Source organism: Rutilus rutilus, assembly GCF_951802725.1.
Source record: "Rutilus rutilus genome assembly, chromosome: 14".
NCBI classification, from domain to species: Eukaryota; Metazoa; Chordata; class Actinopteri; order Cypriniformes; family Leuciscidae; genus Rutilus; species Rutilus rutilus.
The window spans coordinates 29,489,887-29,513,650 of record NC_140219.1 but is presented as its reverse complement, the minus strand read 5'-3'; the positions used below and the strand labels follow the sequence as shown (position 1 = coordinate 29,513,650).

At 37.9% G+C, this 23,764-nt stretch overlaps 2 protein-coding genes across 4 annotated transcripts in view; both read right to left on the bottom strand.

The window, feature by feature from the left end:
• Positions 1-776, bottom strand: part of LOC311304076 (traf2 and NCK-interacting protein kinase) — a 64,687-nt gene extending 63,911 nt beyond the window's left edge. For all 3 annotated transcript variants that reach the window (XM_084430939.1, XM_084430941.1, XM_084430940.1), the window contains exons 1-2: positions 622-776; positions 127-192 (exon numbers count right to left, since the gene is read on the bottom strand). In XM_084430939.1, the coding sequence (XP_084287065.1) occupies positions 127-192; positions 622-678 (123 nt within the window). In that variant the 5' untranslated portion in view covers positions 679-776. The remainder of the gene's footprint in view (positions 1-126; positions 193-621) is intronic.
• A 491-nt stretch (positions 777-1,267) lies between these two features.
• The window catches only part of il1rapl2 (interleukin 1 receptor accessory protein-like 2), a 450,518-nt gene continuing 428,021 nt past the window's right edge, over positions 1,268-23,764 (bottom strand). The window contains exons 7-11 of the mRNA XM_084430937.1: positions 23,472-23,601; positions 20,451-20,596; positions 19,108-19,248; positions 17,216-17,386; positions 1,268-2,910 (exon numbers count right to left, since the gene is read on the bottom strand). Of these exons, the coding sequence (XP_084287063.1) occupies positions 2,225-2,910; positions 17,216-17,386; positions 19,108-19,248; positions 20,451-20,596; positions 23,472-23,601 (1,274 nt within the window). The 3' untranslated portion in view covers positions 1,268-2,224. The remainder of the gene's footprint in view (positions 2,911-17,215; positions 17,387-19,107; positions 19,249-20,450; positions 20,597-23,471; positions 23,602-23,764) is intronic.

Below are 23,764 nucleotides of genomic sequence, written 5' to 3'. Positions count from 1 at the left end.
AGAACAAAAAGCTGATCTAGAACAACTGCAATGTTGCACTCTTACAGATAACTATCAAAATATGTGAGTTTGAACTTCCAAAAATAAAGAACAATCAAAGCAATGAAAAGAGACACCAGCACAAACCTTGTAAACCTGTCCATACGTCCCATTCCCGACCACCTCGATGAGCTCAAATATCCCTGCAGGATCCTGGAATGAAAAATGACATGGATTGACTGATCAGAGTCACTAGGTTTGAGACAATGATTACCCGATTTGAATAGTTATGATGTCCACACTGTTATCTAAGTTGGCAGTTCGCCCTGATTTGAGACACGGTCCATGTTTTCACTCTACTTAACCACAATTCCATTGTACGATCATGTACATGTACTCAACCCATATCATGTAACTTACGACTGACAATGACAAGTGAAGAAAAGTACACGACAACTGAATTTAACGGCCACTCTCTACTTGAAATGGCATTTACAGTAAAGTTAACACAACTTATCGCTACTAAAAGTGTTAAGCGCCGAGGCAAACTTTGTGCAGAGCCTCGACCAATCGCTGCTGTTGAAAAGATGCAAAACTGCTGAAATAAGAAAATAAATACAGTAACGTTAGTGCTGTACTTACCCGTAACGAGGCCAGGTCAATGTTGCTCAGACTTGTTGTAGTGAAGTCTCTCGCCATTTTTATGAGCTCGTCTATCAATAACAGTTTCTTAACTGATCATGGTTTGAGGAACAGTATGTCTGCCCATCTTCAGCGTGTTTAATCCTACTATAGCGAAGGCTTAGCTCATGAATATTAATAACATAACGGAACTGTCGCCAGCAGTTGGAACTGACTCGCTAATGTTGGGAAGTGGGCGTTCACAACAGTCGCATTAACCAATAAATCACAGTCCAACTTAGCAGCTTAAATATTAATAAGCTCATGTTCCCAGATACTCCGGAAATTTACAAAGAAACGTCAATATTATCTAATTAATATTCATATGGTAGTCCTTTACTTTAGTAGGACTTGTGATTTCTTAGGACAAACACAGGAAACACGGAAAACGAGTAAAAAGTGAAAAGCTGCCCCTTCCTCTGCTTAAAACAAAACAAAGCTTGATCTCTATATACAAGCTTGCTTTTGCTTTAAAACTGGCAAAAGTTTATTTTTTTTTACTATTCATTAAAAATGCACATTTTAAACATTGTCACCTTATGAGTGTAAAAAAAAAAAAATCTGGTTTGTGCTGGAATTAAAAAGGCATCTCTCAGATTTAATTTCTCATACATACATTTATTGATTTATTTTGTTGGTTCGATAACAATAATTTTTTTGCAAGGTATATTACAAATAGGGCCTAATTTATGTGCTAATTCAAAGCCAAAAACCCTGTGAATCAGACAATTGGGTTTGTGAATATTTTTTATATAACAGCTGGGATATTTGTGCTCTTTCACATATCACTCTATCTGAAGAGTAAAATGGCATACTAGTAGTTGTGAGTATACAAAATGAAATCAATGATTTTAGTTACCTTCAATTTCTTTAAACTAGAGCAAGAGGGCAAAATTGCATACAAATTCAATAAAATGATAATGATAAAAACTGTTAGATCAATAACAGCACAGAAATGCTTAATCAATAGTACCAGATAAACCATAAAAACAAGATGTATCTACCTATAATGTATGAAAAACATAATCAAAACAGAACTCTGATGAAGGAAAACCAAACGATCAGGAAATAAGGCAAATGATAAGCTGTATCAAATATTTAAATACCTCCCCTCCTTACTAGCTACAAACTATTTTAATGTGCTTATTAGATTTGAATAGTATTTATTTGCATAAATAGAACATAATATTCTTTAAAGCTCAGAGATGATGTGTTTTTACATTATTGTGCTATAACAACCAAAGTCATAAGGTCAAATAAAACCTTTAATGTTGGTTCACTTGAAGATGCAGATGCAGTGTTTCATGGAATAACTGTACATGGTATAATAACCTTAAGATTCAAGTAGGAAAGCAATTTCAGTAGCTCTTCATCTGTCTGAAAAGTATGAAAACACTAAAGGTTGGAAGAAAGCGAGATAAACCATTATGCTCTTTTACTTTTTTTTTTCTTTTTTCTTTTACTTTTTTCTCTAATCTCAACTAGATGAAATCATGCAGATAAAAAGGAAGAAAAGATGATATAGACAAAGCTATGTTTGGGGCTATGATTGCTGCGAGGTGCTCTACCAGATATCACTGGAAAGTTCTTGTCCAGACAGCTGTACGAATGGGCTGTTCAAGTGAATATCTTTCTTGGCTTTCTCAATGTTATTTTGTGTGAGACGTCCGTTCAGCAGCGTCATGGGCAAACTGCAGTACATGTGACGGCCGCTGAGCGTGGCTATAGCAGTGGTGGGCAGCTCGTATTCATAGTTGCGGCAGAAATGGCGCATTTGCAGGTGGCCAGGCTCATTATAGTCTGGTATTTCAACATGAGCCGGCACTAGCGACGCCGAGGTCCCGGTCATGGCAACTGTAGATACGGCCTGCAGGTCGCCAAAGAGCCCTTGCTCGCCCGAGTCTATGACTTGTCGGCGGGACACAGTCTCTTTTTTCTTAGCTGGCATTTCGTACCGGACCTGCTTCCAGAACTTGGATTTCAGCTGGTTGCTTTTGGGACCGTTCCACTTAATGAGCGTCAGCACTCGGATGGTGTGTTTGAGGTCTTCTACTTCCTGGTAGTTGATGACGCTGCGCAGGTCCGAGCATTCGATCATTATCACCTTGATTTCGCCCGTCATGAGCATGTTGTGCAGCCGTGGCTCGAACTGGAAGATGCTCCAACCACGTCGGGCCACAAACTCGGGGGTCAAGATGATAATAAGACGCCTGCTCTGCTCCACGCTCCGGGCCAGATCCTCAATGTATGCTGGAGACAGAGAAAGACAAATGAGTATGGATGTCATGCACCAACAAGAAGAGATTCAAAGAAATTGGGTGATTCAGAAAGAGCAACAAGCATCATCATCAATGATCTTACAATGAGAACTAAATTAAGGGTGTATTTCCATTTGTACCACGGACGTGAAAGACATGAGTGATGTTGCCTCGAATTCCTCCAATTACCAAAAAGAAATCTAAAGTCAAATTTTGTAAAAAAAAAAAAAAAAGTTCTACAAGATCTGAAAGTAAATTTCTGTATGATGGACAAAGAAACAGGCAAAACATAATCGTAGACCAGATTTACTAAACAGGGAAAATTAACGTGAGAGCGCAATCCCATAAAAGAGCAGATGGGAGAGAAAAGTTCTGTGCGTGATCTATTAATGAACACAGACGCAGCTAAGTTATTTCCATAATGACCAACATTATCTATCAAGAGCAGCGCAAATTAGTGTCCAGTTTAAGACATGCTTTTTAAACTGCAAAAAAACTGACTGCATGGTAAAGGGGGTGGTCTCACTGTCATCTATCGAGATAATCTCTGACTCACATAACTTGATTTTCACGACACCAATACATTTGAAAATATGCTACTGAAGGCTGACTTTCTTATAATTATCTTGCTCTATCATCCTCCTAAGGCCTGTCCATGTTTAATAGGGAGCCAATGCAGTGTTGACAGAACCGGGCTAATATGGTCATACTTCCTGGTTCTGGTAAGAAGTCGAGCTGCTGCGTTTTGGACCAGCTGTAGTTTGTTTATTAAGCGTGAAGTGCAACCACCCATAATAGCATTACAATAATCTAGCCTTGATGTCTTGAACACATGAACTAATTGTTCTGCATTTTTCATTGAGAGCATATGACGTATTTTATATATATTTTTAAGATGAAAAAATGCGGTTTTACAGATACTACACACGTGACTTTCAAATGAAAGATTGGTATCAAAGTGCACACCCAGGTTCCTAACCGACGACGAGAACTTGACAGAGCAGCCATCAAGTGTTAGACAGTAATATAGGTTATTACTTGAGGAAGTTTTTTGTCCAATAATCAGAATCTCAGTTTTTTCAGAATTAAAGGCAGGGTCGGCAGTTTTTTTCTAAAAGAAATGTTTCCAAATTTGTTTAAACTTTATTTATATACCAATACATAATTAAAATGTAAGTACTCTGAAAAAGAGAATATAAAAATATAAGTCTGTAGTCCTCTCAGGGTGCAATAAACACAGCTACTTATTTCCATTCGGAACGAATGAAATGATTGGTTGGGCGAAAGTCACTCTCCCTCGCTACCATGGCTACCACCCCCGCTGCTGCAGGAGCTGCCCACATGCGCGCACCCGTTTGACTCGAGGAGAGGAAGAGGCACGGAAGCTAGGAAGAATCACAATTATGGCAGAGAAAGAGCAGTCAAAATTCCCAGTACCTGCATATACAGTCAGCGAAGGCAAACAAGGCAAAAAAAGGAACTAGTAAGGTAGAAAGGTAGGCCACTTGTCACCGGAGTGTAACGTTAGTCCTCATCAGAGCCAACAGTGCTTTCATCGTGGAAGCTCTTACATGCAAAACACCGTATATGTTATGAATCTTACACGAAATTCACCTTCATCACAGTGTAACTGATGGTAATGGGAAAACGTGTATCAATGCAACCTGTTTTTAGCTTTGCCTTAGCTCGTTACCGAATCAAACTCAATATATTTTAAACTTTACCAGTATCGATATGCTAGCTTGATAGTGAGTACTAACAGCCATGTTAGTTGTTTATATTCATAATGATAAAGTTAGGTATTTTATTACATGTGATTCTGACATGATGTCACTACATGCACTGCGCTCCTCTCCGCTCTGCGCTGGCAAACGCGTCCTCCAGCTGGCAGCTGAGCGGTCGGCATTGCGCGTTCATGTGTTTTGGGGGGGCGTGGCTTTGGAAGGAGCCCAGAAGGGAGGGTGTAGCGGCCCTTCAGCTTCGAAGAAAAGAAACAGAGTTTTCGACGGGTGCCTTCGATTTATTTTTAAGATGCAATAAACTTCATTGCTGAAGTATTCGTTGTCTCAATTCTTTGTTGCAAATGTTCTCCATGCATCACAACACTGTTTACACATTGACTTCATAGCACCATAACAATTGCATCACAGCATGGTGGCACCGTAAACTACAAAGAAAACATAAAAGAAACAATACATAAATATCAAAGCAAAATAAACTCAAACAACATTCACAATATAAACAAACAAGCAAACAAACATTCACTACACATTTAACATTTGTTCAAATTAATCAACAAATGGTACCAAAGAAATACATAGAAAACAAACTAACATACATCGCTCTGCTTGCCAAAGGGATACTAAAGCTTAAAGTTTGAACCATTTTCTCAAGCTTGTTAGCTCAAGAACAAACGTGAAATACTCTTGCTCTGTTTCCTTTCCCTTATATGCAATAAATGTATTTCGCCATCTAGTGGTGACGCCAAGCAAAACAAATTAAAGGGGAAGGCCATTACACTCCCACCAATCATGTTATGATAAACACAAAAACAAAACAAATCCATACAAATATCATACATGATTTCAACCTTCAATGACCCTTTTCAACATTACACACAACAAAATACAAAAAAATAAAAAATAAATTTTAAACCTTGTGTTTAACCCAATTGTCTAATGCACGAGTCACCTTCATCAATGAATCATTCGCTTTCAAGTAAAACCACTAATTTTTTAATTGGTCGCTCAATGATTGAAGGTTTAGAGTGATGCCCTAACTTAGTCTTTAGTTTTCGTTCACCTTTTTGTAGCATACATGTCTTCCTTCAGAAAGTTCCCAGGAGGAGGAAGAACGATCTTAGATTTCATTAGGATAAGATGGTTCGGTGTTATGGGTTCCAGTGACTTGGGGTCATTTATTCCATCTACAGTTAATGGTCGAATGTTAACGATAGCCATCGCTTCGTAAAACAATGTTCTGAGAGAAGAGTCATCAAGTCTGCCTGAGCACTGAGAAAGCGTAGCATTCAGCACATTTCGCACAGTCCTGATTTGGCGTTCCCAGACACCACCAGAATGACTAGCTGAAGCAGCATTAAAAACAAACTCACTCTGATTTTCCGCAAGAAATGCCTCCAGTGTCTTTGCGTCACATTCTTTAAGAGCTTCTCGGAGTTCATTTCTAGCTCCTACAAAATTTGTGCCACAATCACAATAAAGTTGACGTACAGCTCCACGGAGGCTTAGGAAACATCTTAGAGCATTAATGAACATGTCTGTTGACAAATCTTCCAACATCTCGATATGGACAGCTCGAGAAGAAAGGCAAGTAAAGAGAAGACCATATCTTTTATACTCCTTTCGACCCTTCTTTATGATAAACGGGCCAAAACAGTCCATACCAGTGTAACAGAAAGGGGCAGAGACTTCAATCCGTTCTTTAGGAAGCTCAGCCATTTGCTGCTCCTCTACTGGTCGTCTTAGCTTCCTACATTGTACACATTTGTAAATCAATTTAGATACTGATCTACTGCCACCAATAACCCAAACCCCATTTGCTCTGAGTTCCATGAGTGTTTGATACCTCCCTTGACAAATTTTGGCATGGTAATGTGTCAAAATAAGTTTGGTGATGTGGCTGTCTTTAGGCAAGATCACTGGATGCTTGAACTCTTCACTAAGAGACGACTGTTTCAATCTTCCTCCAACTCGGAAAAGACCACTTTTCAAAATAGGATCGAGATGAAAAAGTGCACTTGATTTCTGAAGAACCTTCCCTCCTTGAATTGCTCTTATCTCTTGGGAAAAAGCCTGTTGTTGAACGAGCTTGATAACAACCTCAGATGCCTTTTCTTGCTCTTCCACAGTCACAATGTCATTAAGATATTTCTGACTTGAGGCCAGCCTTTTTATTCTAGCAATCACATTAATGAGAGCTCTCCAGGAAGAAAGGTGATTAAATCGTTCAAGAAAGTCAGAACTAACACCACCCTTCGTCACTAATGCTTGAACTAGTCTGACTTCAGGATCTCCCACGAGTAGATTATTTGAGGAATTAGAAGGCGGACACACTTCTTGTTCCCATAAAAATTTGGGTGCTGACATCCAATTTGTCTGAGACAAGAAGACCTCTAGAAACATGATCAGCAGGATTTTCAGATGTATTGACATAATACCACTGGTGTGTATTTGTGATTTCCCTGATTAGCTGCACACGATTTGCAACAAACACATGAAACCTTCTGGCTTCGTTGTTGACATATGCTAGGACAACCTGCGAGTCAGTCCAAAAGAACTCTTGATCAATCTTCAGTTCCAGTTCCGCCTTTAACATAACACTCATTCTGGCTGAAACTACAGCAGCAGACAATTCCAGTCTCGGAACGCTTTTGATCTTTGTGGGTGCAACTCGAGCTTTGGCCATTACGAGACTACAATGTACTTCATCTTTGTCATTCTTGAACCTAAGATAGGAACATGCGCCATACCCCAGGTTACTCGCATCAGAGAAATGGTGCAGTTCTGTCCTGACAATGTTACTAAAGGATGGCGGATGATAGCATCTTTGAATGCTGAAATCTTTCAGGTCCTGAAAACTACTTTTCCACTCCTCCCACCGTAGGAATAAGTCATCAGGAAGAGGATCATCCCATCCAATATTTCTACGGCACAACTCCTGTAAAATGCACTTTCCTTTCAAAAGGAAAGGAGCAACAAACCCAATAGGGTCGAACAAGGAAGCAACAATTGACAAAATACCCCGACGTGTTACAGGCTGGTCTTTCAGTTTGATGTCAAAACTGAATGTGTCATCTTTCGTAGACCACTGAATGCCAAGAACGTATCCTGTTATTTCAGGAGTCAGGTTAAGAGGTTAAGTAGTTATTGCCAACTTTGAGGAATTCACACAACGAAGAACTTCATTCTCATTTGAATTAAACTTATGGTTTGAGTTTGAGCTTTGACAATCAACTCCTTCGCTTCCTCAATCAATGGGACAGAAATCAAGCCGTCATCAACATAAAAGTTCTTCTTCACGAATGACGAGGCTGTGGGATACTCAAACTTATACTGCTCTGCAAGATATTTAAGGTCAAAGTTGGCACATCCAGGAGATGAAGCGGCACCGAAAAGACAGTCATTCTATATTCTTGGGGTTCTCTTTCCAAATCTCCATTTTCCCACCATAAGAATCTCAAGTAATTTCTATTATCAGGAGGAACGTGAAATTGATGGAACATCTTTTCGATATCACATGTCACAGCAACAGCTTCCTTCCTGAACCGGCAAAGTACTCCCACTAAAGAATTGATCAAGTCTGGACCAGTCATTAAGAGAAATGCCACAAAATTTTGCAGAACAATCAAATACCACCCTCAACTTGTCTGGCTTGTGAGGGTGGTAAACGCCATGATGTGGTATATACCACACTGTTCCTTCATCAGATGTAACAGGAGCTATCTCTGCATCTCCCTTGCTGAACATTTCTTCCATGAAGGCCTTATAATGATCACAATACTGTTGATTTGACTTCAGCTTCTTCTTCAAGTGCTGCAAACGTACCATAGCAAGCTTCTTGTTATTAGGTAGTAAAGGAGGACTGATGCTCTTGAAAGGAAGGGGCAGTTGAAAATGTCCATCTTCTTTATGTTTGATGTTGTCACTAAGAAGACGTATAAAACGGACGTCTTCCTGGGACACATATTTATCCTCATAACCCTTCTCATTGAAGTCTGACTCTAATACCTTTAAGACATCATTAGCTGATGGAACTGATAATTCTTTCACTGAAACTCGATGAATGAAACTTTGACTTCCTTGTCTGTCCAGGTGGGGATTACAAAGGCCAATGATACTCCAACCCAGCTCTGTTTTCTGTGCAAAAGGCTCATTTTCAGTGCCGATTATGACCTCTAAGGGAGCTAATGCTGACGGACATGCATATCCAATTAACAATCCTATATCACAGCTCTGGAGTGGTGGCAACTCATTGGCAATGTGCTTGAGGTGAGGCCATTGCAACGCAGTCTTTCTAGTTGGAATATAAGCTTTATCCACAGGAATAAAGTCACAAGTATAGGCTTGCTGTACTTTAATACATTTCCCACCTTGGAGTCCTCGAACTTGTAGGCCACTAACCTTGTTACTTGGGGTGACTGTATCTGTGGTCGTCATAGTACTAAGTCTCAGCTTCACTGCTTGACTGCTTACTTGGAGCTCATCAAGAAAATCTTTCAAGATAAAAGTCGAATCACTCTGTGTGTCAAGTAAAGCGTAAGTGAGAATCTCATTTTGTGGCTCATCCACTGTTGAAATAAAAACAGGAACAATGCTAGAGGTAGCAGAAGCACGTTGTGTTACTGTATGAGACATAACCTTTTGAACTTCTTGATTTGTGCGCACTTCTGTAGGAGTGAACCCCGTTCTTGATACATTCACAGGCCCTTTGATTTTATCTTCATGCAAGCAAGTTGGATGGCGAAAGCTACATGTGCCACAAATATGGCGTCTTTTGCAGTCTTTGGAAATATGCCCCTTTCTCAGACATCCAAAACAGATATGATTCTCACGAATAAAAGATCTTTTGTCATCCATGGGCTTTTCTGCAAAAATAGGACATTTAGAGATACTATGCTTTTCACTCTTACAGACAGAACATGGTGATATCATCTTGAATTCTGTTCTTGTTCAATCTTTAACTTGAGCATTTGTGTTGAAAGCTCTGGCTCTTTTGGGAAATCTCTCATCGGAAACCTTAGAACTCAGTAGAAGTGGAGAAGTGAATGGATTGCAAGCTATTTTGGATTCCTTCTGCAAGAACTCTGCGAATCGTTTAAAACTTGGATAATCGCCAGTCATGTCTAACTCTTCAACCACAATTTTGCTCCATTTACGTACAATCCACTCAGGTCATTTCTTGAGTAGTTTATAGTTTTCCTCAGAGTCATTCAAAATAGCCAAACCTTTGACATGTGGAATAGCTTCAACACAGCCTTGTAGGAAGTCAGTGAATTCTCGCAAGGAAAGTGGGTCATTTACTCCCACCTTAGGCCATCTCATGAGTTTTTCTCGAAAGGCTCTCTGAACAATGAACGGGTTACCATACCGCTCTTCAAAGACCTTCCAGGTGCCCTGATATGCATCGTCAGAATTTCTATAGAAGAAACCTTCCACAGCTTTTCAAGCTTCTCCAGCAAGATAGGTTTTCAAGTAGAACATCTTCTCACTTGCTGGAATTAATTTATGATCAATAAGTGCTGTGAAGGACATTTTCCAATCAATGAACTTCAAAGGATCACCAGTGAAAGTCGTTGGCTCTGGAACAGGTAATCGACTTATGCTTAGAGAGTTTGCTAAAAATTGTGAATTTCTTGCATAGCCTTCGCTTGCTCTACTTTGGCTGCGAGTTCCGCTTCTGCGTCGGCTCGTTTACTGGAAGCTCTGGAAGAGGTCTCTGATGTTGTTAGGCTTTCTGAAGCTTGTGATGATTCTGAGATGATGGTATCGGTGTTGGTGTAACCAAAGACAGATGGATACTCATCTTTATTTAAAATCTGCCTTACTCTCTCCTTTACAACTTCTTTTTGTTGGATCTGCTCAACAGTTTCTATTCGTTTGCTCACCAAATCAGAAATTTCTGCAGTTAGTGTGGCACAAACATCTACTCTTTTAACAATCTCTGCAGTTGTTGTTTGATTGCGCAATAAGGGAGCATAATGCTGGGTGACTACATCATGTCTAGTTTGAATGTCCTTTAAAATATGTTCAAGCTCTTCATATGTGCATAAAGCTTTCAATTTAGACCTAGTTTCCTTAGCTGTCTGCTTCCAGGAGTCATAAGCTTTGTTAAAAGCTTTCTCTTGCTTCCTGGTCTCTTGTTTATGCATCTCTAGGCCTTTCTCTGTATGATTTCTTTTTCGAGAACTTGATCTTGATCTAACCTGTTGCATTTCTTTAGAAATATTTAAATCCTTATCAGGAACTAACTTTTGACTTGCTTGCGCTGCCATGTGCTCAAATATGTCTTCCATTTTGTCTGTCTACAAACTTAAGAGAGCAATGCATTACTCATATCAGACATCTATAATTTAGACACTCAAAATCAGCAATGGTAATAAGTCAAATTGTATATGCAACACAATCATAAATTCTTTGACATTCAACATTTTACACGTGTTTGTAACGTATACCATAAATATGAAACCCAGCATTTAACCTGTGGCAGTCAATTTATTGTAAAGGAATACTCAAATCAATAACTTCAACATCATGAATCAATATTTCACAACTCATTCAACTTCATATCTTGAAACTTCAATTCTCTGTAAAATTCAAAATATTTTTAAACATCTAAAGTGTCTGAAATTGTGAAGGTTTCAACTCACACAGTCCAGGAAGTTGTATTTGCAGTCTTAGTTCATTTAACATTCTTTTACTGAAAGTTTACCTTTTCATCTGCAACAGTAACGTTGATACGTTGATATGCGATCACCATCCACACGTTCATGAATGAGCCGCGCTCCAAACTGACTGTGTAATTTTACAATCCTGATGAGATATCCGTCTCGTGCTGACGTGACGCGATTCAATCAGCGCTTTAGATGTTTAAAAATATTTTATGGTGGGAGTGAATGGAATAAGTAGCTGTGTTTATTGCGCCCTGAGAGGACTACAGACACTCGATTTTTATACTCTCTTTTTCAGAGTACTTACATTTTAATTATGTATTGGTATATAAATAAAGTTTTTAAAAAATGTGAAAAAATTTTTTTTGAAAAAAACTGCCGACCCTGCCTTTAAGTAATAGGAAATTGCTAGTCATCCAGTTTTTTGTATCAGCTATGCATTCCGTTCATTTTGTGAATTGGTAAGTTTCGTCAAGGTGTGAAGAAATATAGAGCTGAGTATCATCGGTATAACAGTGAAAACTAATGCCATGCTTCCTAATGATATCTGAGCCTTGTGGTACGCCATACTGAACATCTGATCGATAAGACATCTCTTAATTTATTGCTACAAACTGATAACGGTTAGATATGTATGATTTAAACCAGTGGTTCCCAAACCTGTCCTGGAGGACCACCAACATTGCACGTTTTCTTTGTCTCCCTAATCAAACACACCTGATTCAACTCATCAGCTCATTATCACATGGGTTAATGAGCTGATGAGTTGAATCAGGTGTGTTTGATTAGGGAGACAAAGAAAACGTGCAGTGTTGGTGGTCCTCCAGGACAGGTTTGGGAACCACTGATTTAAACCATGCTAGTGGAATTCCACTAATGCCAACATAATTTTTGAGTCTATTTAAAAGAATGTGTGGTCGATAGTGTCAAATGCAGCACTACGATCAAGTAACACTAATAGAGAGATACAACCACGATCAGATGATAGGAGCAAATCATTTGTGACTCTAATGATAGTTGTCTTAGTACTATGGTACGGTCTAAATCTATGGCTGCAGGATTAATCGCAATAAAATCGCACGCGATTTGGCAAAGGCTGCGATTATTTTATGCGCATCTTGTCAGTGGAGTGCGGCTGATTGGTAGTAAATACTGCCCCATTTGAACGCCAGAGGGCGCTCTCATTTAAACACGATAATTATGCCCCGCCACAGAAGTACAATAATGCGCATCATTCCAGGAAATCCCTATCGCTGTAGCTGAATAAACAGAAGATTGAAATGCTTTGATTAAACATGACTTATAAATACACGACTGCCTTATTCTGTGTAAGAAGGAACATCATCTCACAGAAGGATGCTCAAATGTCATTATGAAATGAGTTTGGAGTAAATGACAAGAGGTTCATAAATGCTTCTCATGTTTATGAAAGATGTTTGACGCGTGTTGTTTTTCCAAATGCACGTTATAAGTGACTCAGACTCACAGTGCTTTCAGACGGAGCAGCGTTTACAGAGCCGTAAATCAATGACAAGCTGCACATAAAAAAATAATCACAGCCTTTGCGATCTTAAAATCGCGATAAGCCATCTCGATTTAAGTGCGATTACATGTAAATTGCAATTAATCGTGCAGCCCTATCTAAATCCTGATTGAAAATCCTCGCAGATATCATTTCTTTCTAAGAAGGAACATTGTGAGGATACTGCCTTTTCTAGTATCTTTGACAGAAAAGATAGATTCAAGATCGGCCTGTAATTGACTAATTCTGTAGGATCAAGCTGCGTTTTTTTAACAAGCGGTTTAATCATAGCAAGCTTAAAAGTTTTTGGTACGTATCCTAATGACAAAGATGAATTAATGATATTAAGAAGAGGATCTATGACCTCTGGAAGCATCTCTTTCAGTAGCTTAGCCAGTATAGGGTCTAACATACATGTTGTCGATTTACTGTAGATGATTTAACGAGTTTAGAAAATTCTTCCTCTCCTATAGCAATGAATGTATTGAATTTTTCCTTAGGGAGACTACAATGCACTCCCTGATGCGATACTGTAGTAGACGGTTACATAGTTATAATTTTGTCCCTGATATTATCAATCTTAGTGAAGAAGTTCATAAAGTCATTACTGCTGTGCTGCTTGGAAACTTCTGGGCTTGAAGCTTTATTTTTCGTTAGTTTAGCAACTGTTTCAAATAAATACCTAGGGTTTTGTTTATTTTCTTCTAATAGGGTTGAAAAATAAGCAGATCTAGCAGCTTTTAAAGCCTCTCTGTATGCAGTCGAGCTCTCTTTCCATGAAATGCGAAATACCTCTAGTTTTGTTTTCTTCCAGTTGCGCTCCATTTTTCTGGCTGCTCTCTTAAGGGCCCGAGTGTGCTCGTTGTATCACGGCGTTGGACTATTTTCTTTAATCTTCTTTAAGTGTCTAAACTGTGTCTGAAGTGTTGGAAAGAGAGAGTTAAGACTTTCTGTTGCAGTATCGAGTTCTTCTAAGTTATCTGGGATGCTGAGATGATGAAACTGATTAGGAAGATTATTGATAAAGCAATCTTTAGTGGCAGAAGTGATAGGTCTAACATATTTGTAACATGGAGTCTGCTTTGCAGCCTTGGCTAAATTAAGTTTACACAAGACTAGATAATGATCTGAGATGTCATCGCTCTGCTGCAGAATTTCAACGGCATCAAGATTGATTCCATGTGATAATATTAGATCTAGAGTATGATTATGACAATGAGTAAGTCCTGACACGTTTTCTAACTCCAATAGAGTTAAGATTGTCTTTAAATGCCAATCCCAATGCATCTTTTTCGTTATCTACATGTATATTAAAATCACCAACAATTAGGACTTTATCTGCAGCCAGTACTAACTCTGATAGAAAGTCATCAAATTCTTTGATAAAGTCTGTATGGTGCCCTGGTGGCCTGTATACAGTAGCCAGCACAAATCTCAAACGTGATTTATCATTTACACTATATATGGTTACATTAAGCACCAACACTTCAAAATAATTATATTTGAAACTAGATTTCTAAGTAATTCTGAAAATATAGCCTATATAAATTACAGCAACAACTCCCCCTTTGCCTTTCAGACGAGGTTCATGTTTATAACCGTAATCTTGCGGGGTGGACTCAATTAAAGTCATCATTTGGTTTTAGCCAGTCATTTTTAGTCAGTCAGTTTTAGTCAGTCAGTTTTAGTCAATCATTTGGTTTTAGCCAGGTTTCTGTCAAACACAGCACATCTAGATTATAGTCTGTAATCATATCATTGACAATAAGTGCTTTTGAAGTATGGGATCGAATATTCAGCAACCCGAGCTTTACCATTTGCTCATTTGCATTATATCTGTTTTTTATTTGTTGAACATCAATCAAATTTTTACCCTTAGTAAGTTTTTTGTATTTCCTAATTCGGGGAACAGACACAGTCTCTATATGATTATATCAACATTATTCAATTATTCAACAATAATATTGATCTGCCTGCATTGACACCATTATATGAGAACTGAACTGAGCTGGACGATGACATCACGGTTTTCTCCAGAGCGGCTATATATATAAATGAACTAAATGAATAACTTTTTTACAACAAAAATGAAACATCACTGAACTTACTTAAGCTGGACTGTAACGCTGTTTTATTCTGGAAACAAACTGTTATCTCTGTAAAGCTGCTTTGAAGCAATCTGGATTGTAAAAAGCGCTATATAAATAAATGTGACTTGACTTGTCTTACCCTGCAGCTGGTCTCTAAAACACACATTCCCGAATCTCAATAGTTCTTGATTGGATAAAATGAATGGAGAATATCTTGTGTTTTTCCATGGGGGCTAGAGCCCCCGAACACCCACAGGATCGGCGCCTATGGTGGGCGGTGAGAAACCACCTACACTAGCAACCGTCCAGAACATTTGAGCAGCTGGGAGCAATGTGCTAGAACACCGTACTTCAGAGAAATGGCCCAGCAATCACCCAGAACACTCTAGCAACTGCAGACGATCAATCATAACAGCGTAGCAAACACATAGAAATGCCCTAGCAATCCGTCAGAACACCTCAGCAACTATATCTTTCTCTCTCTCTCTCTCACACACACATATCTCAGCGACCGTATTACAATTAGAACGAGCACCTTAACAACCGTGCAGCACCGCCAGGGCAACAACCCACAAGACTTTTATGTATTTCTTCCACAAAAATTTAAAATGATTTAATCTATTAATTTATTTATTTAAAAAAAAAACACTAATAATTCAATGATTTGAAATCACCTAATCTGTGATGAGCATGTTCTGAACTACTATATTCAAATGTTTTGAGCTATTTTTCATAAAAGCATAAAAATCTAAAAAACTGTACGTGATACAAATGTCCAAATATCAGAGAAAAAGCCTTAAGAAAACCTTATTAAGTAGATTAGAAAGAAAATAGCTTCACTGCTTATTAAAAAATACAAATAAAACGTCCATGTAGTACCACCATCATGGAGAAACATGCTGGGGTAAAATCAATAATATTTTTTTAATTTTTATTAAAACACTCACATATATTACCAGGCAAGGAACATACTCTGTGAAATTTTACTTATAACACATTACTTTTTTTATTATGATGAAACTTATTAAAACTTGAAATTAGCAGTTTTCATATGAAACCATTTAAGTGAATATATTGAATACATTACTAAAGGTGCATCACATTATCGGAATTTCAGTGACATTTTGCGCACAAAAACAGGTCCATTGTCAATTGTGTAATGATGTATGACTTTTCTGTTGGTCAGTGCAACGAATTCATCATCTTGAACATGAACAAAATCTGCATGGGGATCTTTTTTTTTTTTTACCCTCATGCAAACTCCTGATCGCACGGATTGGAACTTCGGAATGACTGGATTTTGAACCTTAAGAACTTATTGGCCAGTGCTTCAACAGTAGAAGGCACATGAGCTCTGTGTGCTACATTGCTGTGTTTCCGTTTCTTTCCTCATCGTCCTGATTCTCCCTGTGGAGGGGAACATCTGTCACACCTGCAGTGTCACAATCTGCTGTGGAGAGAAGCGAGAGCTTGTTTCTGCTCATGACAGCGTCGGCCATGAATGCAGAGACATTCAGATATTTGAACTGGCGTTATCTGTGTGTGGCCATTGAACAGTAAGTGCAGAAAAACATATTTTACTGTCACTATGTTCATATAGGTTTGAGTAAATCAGTCAGTATTGTTGCATTCACATTTTATTGCCTTTTATTTAATAGTTTGAGGCCTTTGACTTGGTAACAAAGGCTGAAATGACTCACAGACTATAATTTCATGTTTGAAACTGCTGCATGTGTAAAATATGATATTCGAGCTTTTCAGTTTCTTAACGCGTTTCAACTTCATATTGTTAATAACAAGCTCTTTATCATCAGCTCAGAAGTAAACCACTCACAGGAAGTGAATCTCTCTCCTAGTTTCACATGGCTCTCTGTTTTCTGCAAATGTCATACTTCTCTGTGCATGTGGACTAATCATAAACTCAGGATCCAGTTTGAGTCGGCAAAGTTTACAATGAGGGGTTGGACTTGTTCGGTTTTGTCCAATCCAAACCAATCCTGGAACCCTGAGTTTTTTGAACTCACTTTGTGGTACAGGCCACAGGACACCTATCAGTGCTTATTTTGGCACATTATCCCTCACATATCTTTCCAGTACCCTAGAATTGATTAGATGACGAATGTAGAGCTGCAGTTACAAGGCAGAAACACTTCCGTAACACTGTGTGTATGCCTCCAGCAGGCTTGTGCGCAAGGCCGTGTCAGTCATGCGCCTGATTAAATTCTAATTTGCACTCATGAATGAAAAGGGATGTGAAATGGCAGGGTGTTGTTCTTACTGCTGCTGGGTATGAGGTCCCGGTGTGGAATGAAGAGTTTATATCCGTAGTGTTTCTCCAGAACGTCGGGTAAGATCTCCAGTGCAAACAGCTCCTCCTCACTCATCTCTCGCTCCACTGACTCCAAGTCCACTTTGGTGTAAGAGAGGTAGGCATCATATTCCTTGTTGTCTGAAAAGAACAGATAAGTTGTACACTGAAGAAAAACAACAACGTCATTTTATACTAATTACTACAATACTCTAATTTGTCAAAGCCAAATTAATTGAAAAAAAATTTCAACTTATGTTTTATGTATTATTTTAAATTGATTTAATATAAATCTAAAATACTTAAAATATGAGAAAAATCATTCATATAAAGTAAAAAGAAATACTAAAAATTACTTGTTTATTTTTTCTATGGTGAGTTATATTTGCTTTTAGACAAACTGAACAAAACCATAAATATAAACTTTATGCCTTTACTCTGACTTTATTAACCAATGCCTTTGCTGCTGAACTTCGATGATCCAATTCAACCACACCAAAAAGCAGAAGGACTTTAGATAAACATCACATGTGTGTTTGAATTTTTTAAAAATTATTATTATTATTTTATTGCTGAAGTAAGAGTGTTGAACTTTCTTCTCCTGTTCTTAATCTTCTGCGAGCCAGAAAGGTTTGAGCTGTGCCCTCAACTGTACAGACATTTGCATTTCTTTCAACATGAGGCTTATTCATTTCACTTTTTGCATGAAAGAGTCTTTACATTTGGCAAATTATGTTTCACAGGTGATTTGTAAAACACAGTATCATGAAAATATGTTGCTATTTTACATTTTTGGAAAATTGGTGGTAAACTGGTACGGTCTCATTTGTATGACCTGCTCTCACTCCACTAAGGGTTAAGTTTAGGGGTGCAGCTTCACGCTTAATGAATCGCGAAAAATCACGCTTTCTTGTGAGATCAGTTTGGATTTTAAACATTTTTAATGTGTTTTGATGAAAGAATTGCATTTTGCATAACTAGACAGCACCTGGTTGTTTATTAAAACAACACTCGTTTCAATGTTGCAGTGACTAATATATGTTTATGCTTCCTTCAGGGTCACATGATTATATTAATTTAGTAAATTCATTTTCCTTAGTAGTGTTAGAAAGAAGAAAAAAACATGAAACATATATTTTTTTAAAGCATGCGTATTTTCCTGCGCTTGTTATTTTATTTTATTTTAAATTTACCAGCTAATACTTGTCAAAAAAATCTGCAAGATTACATGTTTTATACATATATTATTATCCTGTGTTCTTATTCCCATTTCCACATTACAATAAACTGTACACTAAATGGCCAAAAATATGGACACTAAACATCATATTCTGTAGGCCTACCCACAATCATAATCAGCAAACACATAATCATGTACAATGTCTGGTTCCATTTCAAAACATGAATCGCTCCTTCATTTGCTCCCACTGTTCAGTGGATGATGAGATGTTGGAACATGAACAGAAATGCTCTCTATGCTCTCTGAATGTTTCAGTACAGGTCAAGAAGCACTTCTGTGGCCCTGGACCTGTTGGTTTGTCTGTTTGGTAACTGTGCCATTGGATGCATTTAATTCTGTAAAATTAATGAATTGTTTAAATGTGATGCAAGTACTTTGTGGTTTAGTTACTGTGAGTAAGGGTAAGCTGCTCTCTATGAAGAATTTTTCTGCTTTTACTTCCAGTAAATTGTATAGCTGACTGTTTGTTAGATGTATTTTTAGGCATGTTTGTAGGAAGAAAGAGCCATTATTTAGAGCCATTTCAGCTGATCCAAGTGTTCAGGACAATTAATCAATGCAGAAGAAAAAAATTATTATTATTATTATTAGTAGTAATGTTATTATTACTATTATTACATACCATCATCTGCCTCATCGCTGCCGAAGTGTCGCCGGTAGCACAGCATGATCTCCACATTATAGCACTTATAGATGGCAGTGAAGATCCCCAATAACAGCATGATGGCGCCAAGACCACCAACCAACTCCAACCTGTACATGTCTACATGAGAACAGAAACACACTTTCATCACGTCTTCACTGTCCACGGTAATGTGCAGCAAGAGAATGGGCAAAATCAATATAATAAATCTTCTTTATGTCTATACATTTAAAAAATCCTTTCCCTACTGATCATTGGTCATTATATGCAAACAAAATGTGATTTCCACCACCAAATCACCAGTCTTTTGTAGCCAAGGTCATAGCAGCTGCTCTTAGGGGAAAAAAGTGATCCTCCACCTTTCAATCCAAATCCATAGATTCCTAAAGGATGGATTTTATATATGTATCTGGGATTTATTACTTTAGGCTGACCTTCATTCACAGGTGAAATTCATAAGCCAAAACATGCAGCAATACGTGGAATGCACTGCAGAAAAAAAACTAAACTAAAGGATGATAAGACCCTTCTTTCAAGCCCACAGCACAAGTGGAGTTTATGTCGGCGCCCGCTATTGGTGTGGAAAAGCAAAGCAGTCACATCTTCATCAGTGAGAGTCAAAAAGTTAGACTACAGCCATTATCTTGCACATAGAGCACGTACAATTAATGGTACAATTGATATTTTTAGGATGAGGGAAGATAGCAAACAATAATAAACTGAGAAACAGGCATGTACCCTGAACTCTCGGTTGACTGAACCCAATGTTACTCGAGGTAAGCCGGTTCAAAACCATGTTCTGGAGTAAGTTCAGTCAACCCGGAGTATGAAGATCAGAGATAACGGTGACACACAAAGACATTCTCAACCGAACGCCGAATCCAGGATGGAAACGGATGCTAAGAAGAAGCCCGCCATACTTCTTTTGTTAAATGATGATTTACATTCTTAGTGCATATCGCCACCTACGGGGCAGTTGTGTTGTTGTTTTTTATGCTAATTATACATTAAAAAAAGAAAGAACTAACAAAAACTGTTGAGCGCAGATCCACGATGTGTGAGATGAGGATAAAATAAATTAATTGGAGTAAAATAATCATTGCTACCTGCTCCGGCGCAAGTTGTGTTCAGAAAATAATTTGCTATGGCCACTTACATACCCCTGAAATTTACCTCAGGTTTTGGAACCGAAAGTTGAGGTTATCTGCTAACTCAGAGTAAACTTACCCAGGAATAGCCCCAGATCTACTGCTATGTCGACAGCTGAGCTGAAAACATGCAGAACATCTATGTGCCGTACGAGATCGTTCCCAGTGATTTACCTTTCTTCTGCAGGATAGCACTTCCACTGCCACGGCCAATATGGTTCTCCACATTACAGGTGTAGTTGCCCATGTCCATCTCATCCACAGCATCAAAGATCAGAGACAGCTCCACCTCCTTCTCCCCCAGAAACTCTCGCACCACCCTGCACAAACACACATGCTTTAGCACACTGCCATGCTATTTATACATATATATCACCTTAAATGTAAATTCATGTTCATTGAATATGTGTTAACAATGTGTAAACACTATCTGAATGCAACTAGGAGAAATATCATGGCTTTAATAAATATACTGAACAAACAGTATTTCCCCGTTTCATATTTCAGTCTGAATATGTTCAGACTTTCATTTTTTTAGACACACTGCCTCACAATATTTGAAGGTTCTCTTAAGATGAACTGCTTTCTTTAGATCTCGCTCTCATATTTGAATTCTCTCTTATCTGAACATGCGTGGTAGTCAAACTTAGACAAAACAACATTGGGACCCCAGTGACTTTCATTTTTCAAAATAGCTTTTCCGTTCCAGGAAAGAAAGAAATGCAGATTTTGGAACAGATTTGTGGTGAACTATCGCTTTCAAATGTATAGAAATAATTAGAAATGAAAAGACGCAAAGCATTCATTAATCCTTTTGCAACATTTCCACCATGCTTTATGTTGATACAAATGACAGATGTCAAACAAACCAAACACTCAGGCACAGATATACTGACATTTTCTAATAATTTATATACTGATATTGTACATTACACTTAAAGGAAACTACTGAAACGGTACCCATTCCATCTTTTAAATGCCATCCTTTCAAACCTTAGGCTTACTAAAGATAAAATAAGTTCAAGTATCTAATCAATTATTCTCCAAAGCTCTTTGTCAGTTGTGACATTATGCAGCCTCGAGACCTGGTTGTTTTCCGGATGAGAATTATTTATTCTTCATTTGTGAAACATGAAGAAAGCTCCACTATTAATAAGGCTCCAGCATCTCTTTCTGTAATTGAGGAGCATTAGTTACCTGAAATGAGAGAGTACTTCATAAAGATCAAACAGACATCAAAGATCAACAGATAACAGCTCTGATAATGGCTCAAACTGATGAAGCCCTCAAAGGAATTATGCAGATCAAGGTTGCATATTATAACAGATGTTCTTCCATTTTTCCTGGTTTTGAATGATCATTCAGAAATGGACACATTGTGATTGATTGAACTGTCCCTTTAATCCTATAGCAAATATTTTACACTAGGTTTTACTATCCTTCTGCGGATATTTTGTCCCCTCGATGTGGGTAAAACACAATTACTGAATGGGGGCATACATAACTTGATTGTTTTATATACAGTACCAGAAAATCTATTAAATGTTTATGTTTTTTTTTTTTTTTATGTTTTTGAAAGTCTCTTCTGCTCACCAAGGCTGCATTTACTTGATTAAAAATACTGTAAAAAACAAAAAACAAAAACAGTAATATAGTGAAATACTATAACAATAAAAAAATAAAAAAAAGTTTTCTATGATGAATAGAAAAAAATAGAAAAAAAGAAAACAGCATTTACTTTAAATAGATTTTAATGTTTTTTATAATCTGTTATGCCACATTTAGTGTGCCAAAACAATATTGTTTGAATTTCGTGTTAAAACTTACAAAGTTTGAAAGCTGAGACTTTGTTTCATATCAAAAGTAGGGTTGCCAATTTGGCATGAGATTTACTTGGGCAGAGCGCGAGACAGAGCCCGAAAGTGTGTGTGTGTGTGTGTGTGTGTGTGTGTGTGCGTGTGTGTGTGTGTGTGTGCGTGTGTGTGTGTGTGTGTGTGTGTGTGTGTGTCCATGTTCAGCTGAAGAAAATGTGAGTTCGAGTAAACATCAGAGACTCCTGCTGGAGATCTGCATGTCTTCAGAGTTTAATGCTGCGGTCACACTTCATGATCTGAACACATCATAAACTATTGAAATAATTGTAGATTTCAGACACTTGCAAAACACTGAACACCCTAATGCTATCAATGGGTCAATGGCAATCACTCGCATATATTAGCAATAATATAAAATGACAACATAACTCAACTCAACTTATCAGAAAGTCATAGCAGAGACTTTACTTCCTCGGACAACTATGGAAATTCAGAGACAGACAGAAACTTCTAGATGGTTGTGGAGTGAACATCATCCCTCATCGAGTGCTATATGGCAGCTCTGACTCCATAACAAGGGAAAAACCACATTGATCAGTAGAACAGCTCGTCCCTCAGTGTGATCCCTGTACATCCCACATACATCAGGGGAAATCCACTGGAAGGATGCTCAGTCCATTACAAAACGTACAAAAACTTACAATGTGAAGTTTGGTGGCGAGGGTTCAACTGACACAGTTTGATCACTGATGATGCACTTGAACAGTTTGTGTTTTTGGACAAAGCATGGTATTCTTATGCAAAGAAAATATGTTTACTTATATTTGAACAATCAATATATTAAATTATTTAATGAATTTTGAAATGATAAAGAATAATATAATGTTAATATATTACAATATGTTGAGGAATTGACACTTTTTAGATATTGAAAAATGTGACAATATATTTTCTTATATCTTCAGGCATACTTGGCCAGAAAAGCAGATTCAATTCAGTTCACTTGCCAAATGTGTGTTACGTTCTCACCATTACTGTTCTCTTGGGTGAATCCCCACCCTCCCAATGAGTATATATAGCTTGTGTTGGGTTTTTTTGTCATGCAGCAACAAAAATCTTTTCTATTCTATCCAGAGTACATCTTTTATTCTATCCAGAGTACATCATACATTTTGCACCCTTGTACACTAGAGGTCTCTGTGCCCTCAGTAATCATCATGGATGCCGTCACACCTGTTTTCCTGGAGGTTGTTAGTGTTCTGTTATATAATCCTAGTCTGCTCTTCAGTTTCAGATCTGGGAAATCATGCATGCTTTAGCTATTTATAGTTTATTGTTCTTAATTCAAGTAGTAACAGGTAATAAGCCCACACAACAGTACCTGACTTCACTCTCTCTTATGTGTCCTTCCAACTCCTCTACAAACTTATCCCCCTTCATCCAGTAGATGATGGGCTTAGAATCACCGCTGTAGCCGAAAAAAGCCTTGCAGTCCAAGATGAGACGCATGCCTGCCAAAAAAGAAAAAGAAAACCACAAGAAATTAATCAGCATTAAATAGATCAAATCTGTTCCTGCATGAAAAAAATAAAAAATTGTTTCTTCACTCATGCTAGGAGATTCAAGAGCAGATCCTACAATGACCTGGATAAACAAATCCATATATAACAGACA